General features: G+C 36.5%; 1 protein-coding gene across 2 annotated transcripts in view; it reads left to right on the plus strand.

Annotated features, from left to right (window-relative positions):
- LOC128240332 (fibropellin-1-like) overlaps positions 1-12798 on the plus strand; it is a 32544-nt gene extending 19746 nt beyond the window's left edge. For both annotated transcript variants that reach the window (XM_052956932.1, XM_052956933.1), the window contains 7 exons: positions 2047-2163; positions 2550-2660; positions 3361-3480; positions 5182-5346; positions 8931-9131; positions 10110-10307; positions 12196-12798. In XM_052956932.1, the coding sequence (XP_052812892.1) occupies positions 2047-2163; positions 2550-2660; positions 3361-3480; positions 5182-5346; positions 8931-9131; positions 10110-10307; positions 12196-12488 (1205 nt within the window). In that variant the 3' untranslated portion in view covers positions 12489-12798. The remainder of the gene's footprint in view (positions 1-2046; positions 2164-2549; positions 2661-3360; positions 3481-5181; positions 5347-8930; positions 9132-10109; positions 10308-12195) is intronic.
- Positions 12799-13710: the final 912 nt, after the last annotated feature.

Consider the following 13710-nt stretch of genomic DNA (forward strand, 5'->3'; position numbering starts at 1 on the left):
TCATTTATTGAACAGAACTTGAAAGTATATATAGGTCGATATTTCTGTAGTAAGAAGGTTGACTTACAAACAGTAGTTTGGAAGACATATTACTTAATGTTAACATTAGCCAATTTAAAGAAATATTATCGTTTTAAGAAATAAGTCTGCTTATCGTTTGTGATTTTGGTTTCAACAAATGTCATGCAACATATTTTGCTTACTTAATCATTTAATGAGTATATTTATTATTCTGTATCTCAAAAACCCATAGCATACCAATTTGCAGTAATATTGCATAGCATAATAAGCATAAATGGTCCATGCAAACGCCGTTGTTCTACTACTAGTACATGGCAAACTTAACACAGACATGTCAAACTTCGTTTGTGTATACTGTACATGCGACGACATCCCAAGGTTAAACACAACCATTCATTACCATTACAGCTATTGGCCCATATGTTGCCACGGTCACACACAACCAATCATTACCATTACAGCTATTGGCCCATATGTTGCCACGGTCACACACAACCATTCGTTACCACTACAGCTATTGGTCCATGTGTTGCCACGGTCACACACAGCACATTGTTACCATTATATCTACTGGTTAATGTGTTTCCAAGGTCAAACACATCCAATCAATACTATTACAAAAATTGGTCTATGTGCTTCCAAGGTCAAACACAACCAATCAATACTATTACAACAATTGGTCTATGTGTTTCCAAGGTCAAACACAACCAATCAATACTATTACAACAATTGGTCTATGTGCTTCCAAGGTCAAACACAACCAATCACTACTATTACAACAATTGGTCTATGTGTTTCCAAGGTCAAACACAACCAATCAATACTATTACAACAATTGGTCTATGTGTTTCCAAGGTCAAACACAACCAATCAATACTATTACAACAATTGGTCTATGTGCTTCCAAGGTCAAACACATCCAATCAATACTATTACAACAATTGGTCTATGTGCTTCCAAGGTCAAACACAACCAATCATTACCATTACAGCTATTTGTCCATGTGTTGCCAAGGTCAAACACAACCAATTATTATCATTACAGCTATTTGTCCATGTGTTGCCACCATTAAAACTATTGGAACAGGTGTTTCAACATGCACACACAGCACATGGTTACCATAACAACTATTGGAACAGGTGTTTCAACATGCACACACAGCACATGGTTACCATAACAACTATTGGAGCATGTGTTACAACATGCACACACAGTCCATGGTTACCATAACAACTATTGGAGCATGAGTTATAACATGCACACACAGCCCATGGTTACCATAACAACTATTGGAGCATGTGTTTCAGCATGCACACACAGCACATGGTTACCATAACAACTATTGGAGCATGTGTTTCAGCATGCACACACAGCACATGGTTACCATAACAACTATTGGAGCATGTGTTTCAACATACACACACAGTACATGGTTACCATAACAACTATTGGAGCATGTGTTACAACATGCACACACAGCCCATGATTACCATAACAACTATTGGAGCATGAGTTATAACATGCACAAACAGCCCATGGTTACCATAACAACTATTGGAGCATGTGTTTCAGCATGCACACACAGCACATGGTTACCATAACAACTATTGGAGCATGTGTTTCAGCATGCACACACAGCACATGGTTACCATAACAACTATTGGAGCATGTGTTTCAACATACACACACAGTACATGGTTACCATAACAACTATTGGAGCATGAGTTATAACATGCACAAACAGCCCATGGTTACCATAACAACTATTGGAGCATGTGTTTCAGCATGCACACACAGCACATGGTTACCATAACAACTATTGGAGCATGTGTTTCAACATGCACACACAGCACATGGTTACCATAACAACTATTTGAGCATGTGTTTCAGCATGCACACACAGCCCATGGTAACCATAACAACTATTGGAGCATGAGTTATAACATGCACATACAGTCCATGGTTACCTTAACAAATATCCTTTTACATCTACATACACAAATACAGTACGCTTTTCAATTGCAGCTATTGGTCCATGTGATTCTAGTCCATGTCGACAGGGATCTTGCCTAAGTCACGGCCATGATTATGTCTGCCAGTGTCAATCAGGATGGACTGGAAAAGATTGTGACGTAAACATGTGTACGTAAACGTTATTTTCGTTTACCTCCATCTAAACAATTTATAGGTACTAGTCATAAAAACATATTTTGTTGTTATCAAAAATTACTGAAGGGTGATGAACTCACGCCATGACCTTCTAGCAGTACAAGTGCATTGATTTGAAAACAAACTCTCACTCAATTACACAATCTTATCTAGTTATCCAATTATTATGTTTCTTATTAAGGCGAATTCTCAAACCAGAACTAGCTAACTTGTTAGTGATGTATCGTTTAAAAGGGTAATAGGTGTCAATTCTGAGCACTTTCAAGCCTGTTTTTTTAGCTGCAGAGCCGTGCTATTCGAACACTTGTGTTCTTGGATCTTGCCGCAGTAGCTTGTCCTGACATTAATTTATATATTAGCTGCAGATCCCTGCTATTCGAATCCCTGTGTGCATGGATCGTGTTTCAGTAGCGCGTCTGGCTACATGTGTCAGTGTCCAGCTGGATTTACCGGACAGAACTGTGACCAACGTAAGTAAACGTCGGGATAAAAGCATCAGGGGTTAAGCTATTCTTGGCATACATTATTACAGGTGAATAAAGATTTTCTTTTGCCAACGTAATCAAATTCACACATTTTCTCGATATCCGATGTATGTATATATTTTTAAGTAGCTACAGCCAAACAATTCCATAGATGTTCTGAGAAATTATTTAAAATACAGCTTTTAGTAGGAGCTTAAAACATGCTCAGGTCCCGATTTCACGAAATTTCTTCAGCTTAAAAGGCTTCAGTAGCTTATTTCAATAAGTAAAAATACATACTTAAGTTAGATTTTGATAGATAAAAATTGTTTATTGTGATTATCATAAAGATAATTCCTATCTAAATTATAAAAAAAAACTTTCAAAGAAGTAAATATTAAGCAAATAAAGTGAGCTTAGCTTAATCCTTTTATAAGGGACTAAAGAAGTTTCGAGAAATTGGGGCCAGGTGCTTAAGTAACAAAGCTACGTTTTTTTGCTAAGAATCCTGAGTTCGAGTTCCTCTTAATGCTTTAATCATTACGTTTTGAAATAGGTAGTAGATATTACCTTTGGTTTAAATCCAGAACATATAATAGAGGGTTGTTTCATTATCATTTACATCCGTGTGTGGTCAAGCTATTAGTTAACTTTAAAAAGATTCATATTATCATAAAGCTCACATCACAATAAATAAACATTAAAGCTGACGATCCATGCACACCGGATCCATGTAGCGGCCATGGTAACTGTGCTCGGGCATCGGGAGGCAGTGGATACGTATGCACGTGTTTCTATGGATACACTGGAGTAACCTGTGCCACAGGTTTGTATAATACACTAGCTTTGGGTGTGTAAACTGTAATAAGATTTTATCTAACCATTGTGATTTGAACAAACTTCACTGGGAAACCGTCGCTAATTCATTGAACTGAAACAGCAACGAATACACTATGGACACTTCTGCTCCTTTTTAATGGTATTTTCGAAGTTTAAATTTAGCTCTAATTCACTTATTCGTCCACTGATGTATAAAACACACGGACAACGAGTTTAAGGTCAAGGAGGATACGTAGGAAGCCAACGAAGATGGTGGTCAATTCACTTCTTCCCCTTATGAAATAGATCAACTGGTATGGTAGCAACAGGTAGGAATGACCTTAGGAGACTGCGATGTTAACCGAGTGTTCGATGGTCATATGTCCACAAGGAGACTCCGTTGTTAACCAAGCGCACGGTGGTCATATGTCCACTAGGGGACTGCGTTGTTAACCAAGTGTACGGTGGTCATATGTCCACAAGGGGACTGCGTTGTTAACCCAGTGTACGATGGTCATATATCCTGCATTATTAACCAAGTGTATGGTGGTCATATGTCCACAAGGAGACTGCGTTGTTAACCCAGTGTACGGTGGTCATATGTCCATAAGGGGACTGCGTTGTTAATCCAGTGTACGGAGGTCATATGTCCACAAGGAGACTGTGTTGTTAACCAAGTGTATGGTGGTCATATGTCCACAAGGGGACTGCGTTGTTAATCAAGTGTACGATGGTCTTATGTCCACAAGGAGACTGCGTTGTTAACCCAGCGTACAATAGTCATATGTCCACAAGGAGACTGCGTTGTTAATCAAGTGTACGATGGTCTTATGTCCACTAGGAGACTGCGTTGTTAACCCAGTGTATGGTGGTCATATGTCCACAAGAAGACTGCGTTGTTAACCCAGTACATGGTGGTCATATGTCCATAAGGAGACTGCGTTGTTAATCATGTGTACGATGGTCTTATGTCCACTAGGAGACTGTGTTGTTAACCAAGTGTACAATAGTCATATGTCCACAAGGGGACTGTGTTGTTAACCCAGTGTACGGTGGTCATATGTCCACAAGGAGACTGCGTTGTTAACCCAGTGTACGATGATCATATGTCTACAAAGAGACTGCGTTGTTAACCCAGTGTACGATGGTCATATGTCCACAATGAGACTGCGTTGTTAACCAAGTGTATGGTGGTCATATGTCAACAAGGAGACTGCGTTGTTAACCAAGTGTACGGTGGTTATATGTCCACAAGGAGACTGCGTTGTTAACCCAGTGTACGATGGTCATATGTCCACAAGGGGACTGCGTTGTTAATCAAGTGTACGATGGTCTTATGTCCACAAGGAGACTGCGTTGTTAACCAAGTGTATGGTGGTCATATGTCCACAAGGGGACTGCGTTGTTAATCAAGTGTACGATGGTCTTATGTCCACAAGGAGACTGCGTTGTTAACAAAGTGTATGGTGGTCATATGTCCACAAGGGGACGGCGTTGTTAATCAAGTGTACGATGGTCATATGTCCACAAGGAGACTGCGTTGTTAATCAAGTGTACGATGGCCATATGTCCACAAGGAGACTGCGTTGTTAACCCAGTGTACGATGGTCATATGTCCACAAGGAGACTGCGTTATGAGCACATTACATAGGCACACAGATTAAGACATATTTAACCTCAGTGCATGTATCCATCACTTATATTTCAGCTTCCGGCGGCTTTATTATAAACCCAGGAGACTGCGTTGTAAGTCCGTGGGGACAGTGGTCGGTGGTCTCAGGTTTTGGAACACAGGACCGGCAGAGGATTGTGATAACATCGCCATCGTCAGGAGGCAAACCGTGCCCGTCATTATCGGAGATTAGACACACCAGTACGTACGCTTTGGGAATTGTATTGATACATTTTACTTGACCATTTGGATCTCCTCGGCCATTTTCTATCGAAAACAACCTCGGATGTATCAGTAAAAGTACTTCGTTTTTTTAATAATATTATGAAATAATTGTTGTGTTTTAACATGTATGTTGTATATCTAAGTTTAAATTGATTGTCAATCAAGTTATTTATTGCATAAATTATTAAGATTCCCAAGAGTAAAGTCATTAAGCTTAACTGCTAAATTGAAATCACAACGCGATCTACTTGCAGCGCAGTTAAATGTAAAGATTAGTGACACTGAAAACCATCCATATACATCCAAGGTTGTTTTAGATGGGAAATGGCCGAGAAGTTCCGAATGTTTACGTGGCATTTACACAATAACACGATTTATGATGTGTTTCTAGTAATTCAAAAAAACACAACACACATTTTTTTTCAAGTATGGTTTTAAGTCCAATAAATAGTGGTAATGGCTTATATGAAATGTTATAATAAACTCTTTTTTTATCTAAATTGTAAGCGTCCTCTCATGATACTCTGGTCCCAATTCCAATTAACATCTGTAGAATATAACCTCCATTTTCAGCCAATGATATTGCAGATCGGCTTTCATTAAGTACTAGGCATAATCTTAAAGAATTTCATTTTTTTGTACGTGTTTAAAGGTCCGCCTACAGCCACTAATCCGATAAAAAATCCCTGCCTCAGATTTTGCGTTGACAATGTGTCAGCCAATGAGGTAGTTTTATTAGACAGTTAAAAGAACTGAAGTAATATTTTATTGATTAAGAAGGGCTCGTTTGCTACGCTCATTCTTAATCATTTAAATGTGACTTCAGGTCATCTAACTATTTCTAGTCTCGTACAAAGGGTTTACGCTAAGCGTTTCTTTTGGTGTCATTTGTGTAATTTGTGTAATAATCACATTCTTAAGAGCGTTGGACCTTAAAATCAAATTATCTAATAAACTATTTTATATTTAGTAGAATGATCTTTTAATAAAATTAATGTAAGGTTCTTAACCTTGATACGCTTAAAAAACCTTCCGAATAACCTGTAATTTTATGATTTTCGATTAAATGTCAATAAAAACGAAAGTTAGTAGCCAAAATATCACTGAGACGTAACAAAATATCACTGAGACGTAACCTATTGCTATTTAAGAAATATTATACCTTACATGAATGTGTCCCTTCTTTGCGTATATAAAGTTGATCGGTCCGTATATCAATATATTTTAATAAGAATTTAGTGTTTATGACGTCAGCGGTCCAAATCATGTTTTTGGCCGATCCGGACCTCGCCAAAAAATAATATGGACCGCTGACGTCATACAATATGGACCGCTGACGTCATTAAACTGTTGAGTGCTGCTTGTAATTTTCACAACGACATTTTTTTCGCAAGAAAAATATATTTGATTTGTTTAATAAAACGCGTCAAAGGCACTTTAAAATTATTAAGTGGTAAAAAAGTGTTCATATGACATTATAAGGACCGGCCAGTCAGCCACTAAAGGTGCATATGGACCGAGGCGTTAGCCGAGGTCCATTCACCTTCGGGGGCTGACTTATAAAAAAAACACTGTGTTTTATTTAACAAACCTGATAATGTTTACTTGATGCAAGTTTTCGCCGTTGTGAAAATAGCAAGCCGGACTACCAATCGTATGACGTCAGCGGTCCATATTACATTTTTGGCGAGGTCCGGACCGGCCAAAATATAATATGGACCGCTGACGTCATAAAACTGGATTTTCATCAAAAAACAGTGATATACGGACCGATCGAGATTATATATATAAGAAGGGACAAATTTATGTGAGGTATAGTATATAATTAATATAGGGTTACAAGTGTATCATCGACCTTTAACCTGTTATAGTAGCTTATACAATTAATACTTAACCATTATATATTTAACAACGATTGTGAAGGAAGCTATGATAGCTAATACTAAGTCACTCTCGTTGGCACGATGTTGCGCGAGAGTGTGGTCTTGTGTTGTGTGGGAAACCGGAGTACCTGGAGAAACCACTTGTCCGCACATGCGCTCAGGCCGGAAATCGAACCCGGGTCGCCTTGGTGAGAATCGCGTGCGCTAACAACTGCGCCAACCAGACAACCCGAATATAATATATAATTAATAACAAGAGTATTGTCCTCCTGTTTTTTAATGTTTAGAATTCTAGGACCTTAAGGTGCACTTTTACTCTCAAAGTTAATCACAATATAATTGTTTTGATATACCAAAAAGTATGAATCAATGTCGAAAACAATAGTTCTTATTAAGGATACCGAGTTTATTTGGAAAGAAAGGTGCAAAAAAACACGGTATTTCTACCTTTATATACATGTATCGCAGTAAATATTTTAGCACTCACCAGTTATTTAATATTCTTGGATTTTCAGCTATCAAATACACAGTTACACTCTTGTTATCAGTCATTAATATCTTCAATAAATGCATTTTTTCGGAAGAAACTAAAGATTAATCACTCAAAATGTATGTTTCTTATACATGTGATGTATTACTTTTAAATAAGAGTGTCACTTTAATGATTTCCTTTTAAAGAAATTGTCTATTTTAAGTGGAAGTAAGGAAAATGTAAAATTTCATTTGTTTTTGTTGTGATGTGATATCAGGCTAAAATAAGAATGCACAACTAAATTAATGTTTAAGAGATTTATACTTCTTTTTATACCAATGATAGTAATGATTTTCGACAAAAAGCTCATGGTGATTTTGAAAGAAACAGCGGACAGAAGATTTATATCTTCACTGTAGACATTGTACCCCCCCCCGCAAACACACACACGCACGCACGCAAGCACATACACACGCACACCCACACACACAATAACTTGTCGACCTTGGGTTTTGTTAATTAAGAAATATTTCACACCACTGAGGGTCATATGACGTAACAAGGACCGGCCAGTCAGCGCCCGAAGGTGTATATGGACCGAGGCTCCATTCACCTTCGGGGGCTGACTGCCCGGTCCTTATAATGCCATATGGCCCGAAGTAGTGTGTTATATTTCTTATATTATACCGAACACGTTTAACCATCTTTAATAAATTTAAAGCACCTTTGATGTGTTTTATTTAACATATCTTAAAATGTTTACTTGCGAAAAAAATGTCGTTGTGAAAATTGTAAGCAGCACTCACCAGTTTTATGACGTCAGCGGTCCATATTATATGACGTCAGCGGTCCATATTATATTTTTGGCGAGGTCCGGAAATTTTATTAAAATAAATTTATATACGGACCGATCATCTTTATATACACAAAGAAGGGACACGTTTATGTAAGGTATAATATTGATATATAGTGCTTTCTTGGCCAAATAAATATAGACTAAAATCTAGCAACGTGGCCGTGAGCATCATAGCTGTCCGTATTTGTTCACTTCGAGATTAAAAAAATATTAATAAATACTCGAGTACTTATAACCTCAATGGTCGAATTTACAAAAGAAATTGTTTATCAACCACCTATATGACCTCACTGATACATGACCTGTCCCCTCTATTTCACAACCATCATTTTATGGGTGATGTTTTCAGCCACGTCCCCATCAGTCCCTGTTACCGCCACCAACATGGTGTCCGGCTTTGTAACTCCGTCGGGAACCGGCTCAACGGGTTATGGACAACTACGGGACCTTTTGATCATTCTTGACTCTTCTACCAGCATCGGTGTTAAAAACTTTACCGATGCTAAAACACAACTTAGCCGACTCGTCGCACTGTTTTGCCCTAGTCCTGGTAAGACCATTGAATGATGTTTTTTTAATATCTTTGTTTGTGTCTTTGATCTGGTTTAGAAGTTTGTTAAAGTTTACAATGTTGTTAACCTCATCATGTAACAATGATACGAAGCCACCAATCATACAATTTAAAGATGCCTTTTTACTCCCAAATAACATTGACCACAATTTATCATATTGTTTAAATATTCCAAAACGGATGAATAAATATCGAAAACAATGGTTCTTACGAAGGATACCGAGTTTAATTTGTGAGAAATGAGCATAAAACATAGTATTTCTACCTGATATGACAATAGTATATCACAGAAAATCTTTTAGCATTCACCAATCATTTAATACTTTTGCGCTTTCTGCTATTAAATACACGGTTACAATCTTGTTATCAGTTATTAATATTTTCCATAAATGCATTATTTAGTAAGTAGTTAAAGGTTTATCAGGCAAAATTATTGTTTGTTATACATGTGTATGTCTTATTTTTGAATAAGAGTGTCACTTTAACATAATAATATAGCCTATGGCATGATAAAACGAAAGTCTTTTTTGAACTTCCCAGGGGGCGTTTCAATAAAGGCTTTCAGTCGTGACATAAATCATCTTAAATCTGTATAAAGGGCACACATGGCGATACAGCAAATTGTTCTTATTTCTCTGTGTTCATTTTTTAATGATGTTTAAAGATTATTTCCCTCAAATTTGAAGTAAAATAATGGAACTTTGATACTAAGATAATTTCAATTTACGACTAAAATCGTCTAAGATTTTTTTTAAACGACCCCCGGTACCTTCTACATGAAGTGTCAAAGCACCAAAAGGTTTTGATTATACTTCACCGTTTACCGATTGCCACTAACGTCCGAACGTGACAGTACAATGATACACTTAAAACGTATCAATGATTTTTAATTGTTCTTTAATTCCATGTACAGCGAATACATCAATAAGAGTCGTTCCTTTATGTTTTCCCTTTCAGATCCATTCGCTGGAGATCACCAAAAGGCAGCTTTACTCGTGTACAACTCTCGCGTGTATGAAATATTTGATTTTAATGATCTACACAACACAAAAGAGGTGCAGGCAAAGATTCTGAGTGTCACCTTCACAGACGGTATAACCTTGACAGAAGCAGCCTTCGAGTATGCAAGAACTCATATGCTCAGTCGGAATAAAGGTAATGTATGTTACGTGTTAAAGTAATATTTGTATCTTGTATCTTGTAAAGAAATTGATATTGGAAGCCATTGGCTCATTATCAGGGGTGTGGGATCACGTGACTTCTAAGGGGTTCTCACATTGGTCAACACGGGTCACAGCCGACGTAAACAAATAAGTTAGTGACATTAATTTCTAAATAACTTTTTTTAACAGAAAAGATGTGAAAATAAATCTTAGCCTATTCAAAAACTATGCTATTTTCTGCTTCAGCGCGTGGGAACTATTTTAGAATACTTGTATTCTAATGATGCCATCCTTTGCCAAAATTTCAGCGTTGCGTCGTTCTACAAAATTTAGTCATGTTGAATGCGAGAACTCAAAATTTCAAGTCACGTGAATCTTAATCATTGTTTCCTTAACTTTTTTTTGGTGCCTTTTCTCTTTTCTACAAGTGTCTAAAGTGATTTATTATTTTAAACTTCAAAGACGTAAACGAACATGCTGATGCTTTTTGAAAGATAAAATTAGGTTGTATACTGGCGTTCGAATCTCACCAAAGACACGTTTGTATCTTTGTATGGTGCCTAGTTTCCGTTTTATGAAACACAAATATTCAAGTCAACTTCTACTTGGGTGTTTTTTTAAGTTTTATAATAGAAAACTAAATGAATATACAAAAACAATAAAAACAACAGATAAATCGGTATCACTTTTTCAACGATTTAAACAAATTCACGTTTAATTTATTGGTAAACGGGTTTACGAATTGTGTACAGATTAAAGAAACATAAGATATGTTTTTCAATTAATAGCTACGTGGACACAAATGCATTCCACAGTTAAAAAGACGCAACAATATATGTTATTTTTATTTGTACACAAACCATTTGTTGTTTTGGTCATTTAAGTCATACTAGTTCACCATGATAATGAATACAATCTGTAGACTGAATAGCTGCTCGCTTTAGCCATCTCCCTCCCTTCTTTTTACCTCGGCCCAGATACTTTTACCATCGGCCATACTTTCTGTATTTAGCAATATTTAAGGTTAGACTGTAGGTAGGAACCTCAACTAACTTTTAGCGCCAGGTGTGTGTGTGTATATATATATATATATATATATATATATATATATATATATATATATATATATATATATATATATATATATATATATTATACCCTCTACAATTTGCTTTAGAATATATACATGCGACAATAAATCTATAGTTCAAATTCGTTGGTAATTATACATTTTCTACCCATGTCTTCGGAGTACTTTTCGTATACTTAAGTCACGTGGGTGGGTGAAGTTACTGTTTAATACCATATTACTATGGTCATCGTTCAATAAGTTCCTTGTGTTTATGAGAGCAATATTGTTATTTGTTTGCACATTACTTATTGCACGGTAAGAGCTCAGACTACTGGCTACCGTTCTGATAAGATAATTAATGTAAAGACAATCAAATGTCTCCGCTATATATTAACATTATTAAATGGAGTTTAGCTCGAGAATGGTATAGCTCTAGTATGTTGTTACTTTTGTTGTGGTTACTTTGTCCAGAGATATACTATATCAAACTGATATGTAAAACGACAGTGCGTAAAGCAATTCTCTATCAAAGAATTTAACTTATCTTTTGTCATTTGTTTTAACAATGCGATAGATGTCAGTTGATAATTTTAAATTGTATATACTTCATGTCCTTATGTCCTTGTTATAAAAGTGAACCATTTTACCAGTTAATGAATACAATACATTCAAATAAATGGCATCATATGCGATTGTATCAATTAATTTGCCGTTTGGTTTTGTTTACATGATCATCAGAGTAAAATTTATTTTAATATCTAGCGGCGTGCCAACATCTCGTTTAAATATCATGTATGTTGTTCAACAGGAATGCGCTTCCGTGCCGACGTCAAACAAGAGGTTCTACTAATCACTGACGGCGAGTCAAACCACCCGGCAGATACGATCAAAGCGGCAAAAGAGTTGCAACAATACGCCACGGTCTACGCTCTTGCCATTGGTAGCATCAGTCCAGAGGGACAGAAGGAGATTTCCGGCAGTGTTTCCACTCCTCCGAGTGTCCATCTGTTCAGCATCCCAGGCTTTGGTGACCTTAAAACACTCGTCGATGAAATTGCAAGGCAGGTTCACCAAGCCCAGTGCGCTCGATTTGAGTATTGATCGATTTTGATTTTAGTATGGATCGATTTTGATTTGAGTATTGATCGGATTTGATTTTAGTATGGATCGATTTTGATTTGAGTATTGATCGATTTTGATTTTAGTATGGATCGATTTTGATTTTAGTATTGATCGGTTTTAATTTTAGTATGGATCGATTTTGATTTGAGTATTGATCGATTTTGATTTTAGTATGGATCGATTTTGATTTTAGTATTGATCGGTTTTGATTTTAATATTGATCGTATTGGTTTGTCGTCTGGATTGCATCTCAATGAAAGTGCACTTAATAAATGAACATGTTCGGTTATGTTGGTGTTTGCGCAACACTCTTGAAAAACAACAACAACAACATCAACAATATCAACAATACTCCCCTTTTCACTTGCTCTTAGTGAGTACTGACCGTAAATATTTGCTTGTTTAGTTAAATCACTAACAGTGGAAACCAAATAACAGGGAAACGCACAAGAGCCTTTATTTAACAAAGATTTGTTAAAGCTGCACTCTTACAGGTTTACCGTTTTTACAACTTTTATATTTATTGTCTAAGAATGAGCCAATTTTTGCGTAATTATTGCAAACCAGTGATAAAATACTGCTGACAAAAGAACACATCACAAATGTTCGTATTTACGTTCAAAAATTAATGTTTTATGGCTAAAAGCGTTACTAACGGTTTAAGAAAAATGCATAAACATCAATTTTTTAACTTAAATATAAAAATCTGGGATTTAATTTTTTGTCAGCAGCTTTTATGGTATCCATGCATGTTCACATAAATTGGCTCGTTCCAAGACAAACAAGAGCTCATACTCGGACCGCAATACAACTAATATATCTTTATGGTTTCGACGTCATTCTGCTAAACATAGAGCGCATTGACACAAAAATGGGTTAAAACGACATGAAAAGAAGTAGTTCCTCGGATTTTGCGGTCTAAAGAATATCATGCGCAGATAGTTTACTCTGTGAGAGTGAAGCGTTAAAGGCACAACGAACATAAACAAATATACGAGACACGAGAGATACTTAACGCCACAAAAGAAAAAAAAAACACATCTCTACTAGCGCCTCGAGAAATCCGAATCTGCAAAAATCCACTCGAGTCGAATACACCCTCACGGATCAAAACGCAGTACTAATAACCCTATTTTATTATACGCTTTCCGGTGGTTTGTGAAGATTTATTAGGGAACTTAAAATGGTATTTTACTCTCCA

The sequence above is a fragment of the Mya arenaria genome, chromosome 7 (assembly GCF_026914265.1).
Source record: "Mya arenaria isolate MELC-2E11 chromosome 7, ASM2691426v1".
NCBI lineage: Eukaryota > Metazoa > Mollusca > Bivalvia > Myida > Myidae > Mya > Mya arenaria.